General features: G+C 49.6%; 1 protein-coding gene across 2 annotated transcripts in view; it reads left to right on the forward strand.

Annotated features, from left to right (window-relative positions):
* Nucleotides 1-4,691, forward strand: part of MTMR2 (myotubularin related protein 2) — a 61,089-nt gene that overhangs the window by 52,982 nt on the left and 3,416 nt on the right. For both annotated transcript variants that reach the window (XM_030475768.1, XM_030475769.1), the window contains exons 11-13: nucleotides 675-881; nucleotides 2,435-2,527; nucleotides 3,681-3,794. In XM_030475768.1, coding sequence (XP_030331628.1) covers nucleotides 675-881; nucleotides 2,435-2,527; nucleotides 3,681-3,794 — 414 coding nt within the window. The remainder of the gene's footprint in view (nucleotides 1-674; nucleotides 882-2,434; nucleotides 2,528-3,680; nucleotides 3,795-4,691) is intronic.

Below are 4,691 nucleotides of genomic sequence, written 5' to 3' on the forward strand. Positions count from 1 at the left end.
GATGGGAAGAGGGGACAAGGGCGGGGGTTGAAATACTGAGAGATGGTGTTTTGGCATTGAAGTGTGTTCGTGGGTAATGCGTAACAGTGAAAGCCCTGGTTCAAGCACAGGAGTCCCAGAGTTTCCAAGCTCTTGACTTGGGGATCCTCCACATCCTGGTGTTACTGATGGTCCAGACCAGCAAACGCTGGGAGTTTGTGCCCCATCAGCCTTTCAGGAATCTAAGCAGAGTCAGAATGAGTGGGGCAAAACGCTTCAGCTTCTGCAGATGTTGGTTTTCAAATGAAGCTCTTCCTCTCCTAGCAATGTCCAGCTTACACTGTCAACCTGCTAATGCAGACAAGGGGCAGTTTCAAGGCAATGGCCTTTTGTGTTTATGTCAGACACAGAATTGCTTCTGCCTTTAAATCCTGACCTCTTCAAGGACTGAGCTTAATGCAAGAGCTCTTCTAGAGCTGTGGCTACCTAACAGCTTAGATGTGTTGTCATCTGGCTGGAACAGCAGATGTGTTCACCAATTTGCTGTCCTAGTTATAAAGTAGTTGGAACTGATTTACCGTTCTCCTTGAGGCAGGCAGAGCCCTTGGTTTGCCCTGTGTTGTCACTGGCCATTTTTCATTTAACAGTTTCCATTCCGAAGAGGTTTTGTAACTTCATTTTTCCCCTTGCCCTAGCTCATTCTCGCTGGAGCCCTTCGCATCGCTGACAAGGTGGAGTCGGGGAAGACATCTGTGGTGGTACACTGCAGCGACGGCTGGGACCGGACCGCCCAGCTCACCTCGCTGTCTCTGCTCATGTTAGATGGCTACTACCGGACTATCAGGGGCTTTGAAGTGCTGGTGGAGAAGGAGTGGCTGAGCTTCGGCCACAGATTTCAGCTGGTGAGTGTGTAGCCCTGGGAAGGCACTGGACAGAAAGTTATTGTCCACCTTGCAGGCTTTCAGAGGAGTTTAGCCTTTCCTGTGAGAAGCCTCCCAGCTGAACTCGCAGAACAAATGTGAATGCTGCTGCTGTTGTTTTCTGCCTGTAATTCCAGTCATCTCTTAACCTCCCTGGAGACAGTATTAGTTAGATACCAGGAGCAGGTAGTATTAAATCTGTCAGGTGCCTGATTACATGTCTTCTGCCCATGCTTAAGCTTAAACTAACAGTGTGCTTTGGGTCCAGGATAGGCGTTTATGCTGGGACGTGGCAGAGACCACCGGGGTATATTTCACCTCTCTTTCCAGTTCAGCCCATTTTCTGAGGCTGCTTGGACACTGTCACCTAACAAATGCCTTGGTATTGAAGAGAGTGGGGAATTTGGTTGTGGCTTTGGCCTCATATTCTCTTCAGGTACATTTTATTTTTGGGGAGGCTTTTAATTGTTTAGGTAAAAGCTTAGCAGCTTGAGGCTGGACCAAGAGTAGCTCACGGTGATGTCCCTAGAGCTGGCGGAGAGGCAGCTTTGTGGGTGTGTGCGATGCAGCAGTTTGTTGTGGTTTGCACTGATGGGAATTGAGGGAGCCTTTCAGTAGAATCCTTTCAGTCTTTGTTCCTGTTGTGTTTTGCTGGTAGCTGTTCCTTTGTGGCTGTTAGTTTTGGCAGTGGATAGAAGAAGGTCTGTTTACAGCACATGCGATGGTGGCTTGCATAATCAGATGCTCTCAGGAAGGTGGAGAAACTGAGGCATTGAGGTTTTGCTGCAGCAAAGCTGTTACCTGGTGTTTGAATGATGAGTATTTTAGCTTCCCTGTATATTTGAGGAAGATAATGATATGGATTTCCTTTGGTGAGGGACAGCAGCATTACAGAAGTAGGGATCTCTGTTATTTACATGTTCTCGTTCTTTGTACAGTACTTAGGGCTCCTGGGTAATACACAGCCCCTCACGTACTGTGCTAGTTGTGAGGAATCCTGTCTTGGCCACACAGCACGGTGAGGGCTGGAGGCCTCCTTCTGGGGATACTTTCATCACTGCCTCTCCTGAGGTGGCGGGAGATGGCCGGGTCAGTGTTTGTACAGCGCTTGGAAGCTGCGAGGTGTTGTGTGACGGTTCCCGCCGCATGCCGTGCCTGTAGGTGCTGCTCACATCTAGCACACTGTACTACCGCAGTAGCCAGCACGACAGCTGCAGCTGAAGCAAGAAGCATTCTCATTTTTTTTTCCCTTCTGAACTGTAGCTATTGACTGGAACCGGTGCCAGCACAGCATCTGGAGCCGCTAGTCAAACAACTCGTGTTTTCATTTAGCATGAAAATATCCCCATAAAGAAATTTCACTTCAAAGACAAAGGGAGTAGCTGTCCTTCACTCCTTTACACACTGATAGGGACAAAGCAAAGCCAAGATTCATTTGAACCTTGTTAAAGTTGTAGGTAAAGGCGTTGGGTGACTGAGAGGAGAGCCCAGCAGTTTCCCTGTGTGACTCAGTTCGCTGTCCTGCTCTGTTTCAGAGAGTTGGCCATGGAGACAAGAACCACGCGGATGCAGATCGCTCTCCTGTCTTCCTCCAGTTCATCGACTGTGTCTGGCAGATGACAAGACAGGTAGGTTGCTGGGTGGCACACGTGTGCACAAAGCTGGTGTACCAACGTGGTGCACATTGTCTGGCCACAGGAACAACTTCCAAACTGACCTGCAGACTCTGTTTAGGGGAGAGCCTGAATGCACAAGTGCACAGGCAGGCCATGATGTCAGCTTGAATCAGATTTGTTCCTTAGTGGGTGCTGCTTACCTACGTGCTGCTATAATAAATGTGAGCTTGTGAGAAGAAGGTTGCCTGAGAAGCTGTGGCTGCCCCATCCCTGGCAGTGTTCAAGGCCAGGTTGGACACAGGGGCTTGGAGCAACCTGCTCTAGTGGAAGGTGTCCCTGCCCGTGGCAGGGGGTTGGAACTGGATGAGCTTTAAGGTCCCTTCCAACACAAACCATTCCGTGATTGTAAGACTCATCGTGCTCTCCTTGGGTTGCTCCTGCGAGTGGGCATCCTGACCTGCAGCTGGTGATGTTGGTCAGGATGTTGGCTGGGGCAGCCTGGGCAGAGCAGGGTGGCTTGTGAGGGAGAGGAAGGTCTCCTGCTCTCCTCCCCATTGCCCCAGCCTGTCTGTGGTTCACTGCATGTGTTCTTTCTGACCCTTTGTGGAGCTTCAGTTCTCCCTGTCTTTGGTCTGGTGGTTTCTGCATGAACACTAGCAGCAAACACAGCTCCCACCTGCTCCTCCCACTGACCCGTTGCAGGATGCATCCTTGCTGTTCCCTCTGGGAAGGGCTGTGTTACACACACAGGTTATTTCCCTTTGGCTCTGGGCAATTTCCAGTTCTCTTTATGCATTATTTCACATGTGCCTCAGCCTTTTGCTCACAGTCTCATTGCAGGGGCTGCAATGAGGGGCAGGCATAGCAGAGCAGGCTTCGGCTTGAAGCAGCACTGAGTGTGTATAAACACAACGGTCAAACCCTTCAGACCTCTGGCTTTTGCTCAAAATTCCTCTCTGCACGTGTAGAGCAGCTTTCCAAGAGAGAAACTCTCACTTCTGGAAGGAGCAGATATAATCCTGTATATCCAGCCAGGCGGGGAACAGGGACAAATCCTGGTTTAGAAATCAAAAAGAGAGGACAACTCCTTACCACAAAGTGGGAGAAAGTTGATTTGCAATTCCCGTTCTAAAATGCCAACCTAATTTTCTGGTTCTGTCTGAAGTTTCCCACAGCATTTGAGTTCAACGAGTACTTCCTGATTACCATCCTGGATCACCTGTACAGCTGCCTGTTTGGGACCTTCCTGTGCAGCAGTGAGCAGCAGAGAGTGAAGGAGGTAAGACAGCTTCTCGCCAAGGTGGAGGCCTGTGCTTGCTTTAGCAGGCCAGATGTTGCTAGAGAAGTTGTTTCAGTGCTCAAAGACAGTGGTAGCTGCCGGTCTGGGTAATGCCAAGCTCTCTTCTTAACAGCTGGGACATGGGTGCTTTCCTCTCTGCACAAACTGCTGTTGGAGACTTTACATTTCAGAGCATTACCACTTCCCTCTGGACAGTCCCACTGCTCTCAGCATGGCTTTCAGCTACTCACTAGTGGCTGAATAGCTCCTGGTGTCTGCGAGGTAGTTGGAAAGGCAATTTTGCTTTGAAGTTCACTTTAATGTAACCTCCTCGGTGGAGACTGGTACCTTTTTGTCCTCCCTTTTCCTTGAAGTGGTCCCTTTAGGTTGCTTTTAAGTACCAAGTGCGCGTTGTCATTCTGCACACATAGGTTACAGCAAGTAACTGGTTCTTGCTGTGCTTGCATTTTTCCAAGAGGGATAGGGCAGAGCTGCCAGTATTGGGAAGGACGTGCCTCTGGGTTCTGCCACAAGCCAGTGCAGGACCAGCCTCTGCCCTGCAGTCTGGTCCGGGTTTGTTTGCCAAGGGAGGAGCATGTAGATGTGTACATTCAGACCCAGTCTGGAATCAGGAGGAAAAGCAGTGACGCTCCTTCCATCTCACCTACCTAAAGATGCATTTTGTCACCAAAAGGTTGGAGCCTAACGTCACAGAGGTACACTGAGGACAGCACTGCCTGAACCTCATGTGGTTGTATTTGATAGCACATCAGTTGAAAAGTGAAAACAATCTAAAGAATATACTGTTGTACTGTAGTGAAATCAGGGTCCCTGCTTCCTCTGAAGTGCACAGTGCTGGAGTAATTGTAATTTGCAGAGAAGAAACCCCCCGTGCTG

Source organism: Strigops habroptila, chromosome 2 (genome assembly GCF_004027225.2).
Source record: "Strigops habroptila isolate Jane chromosome 2, bStrHab1.2.pri, whole genome shotgun sequence".
Classification (NCBI taxonomy): Eukaryota; Metazoa; Chordata; class Aves; order Psittaciformes; family Psittacidae; genus Strigops; species Strigops habroptila.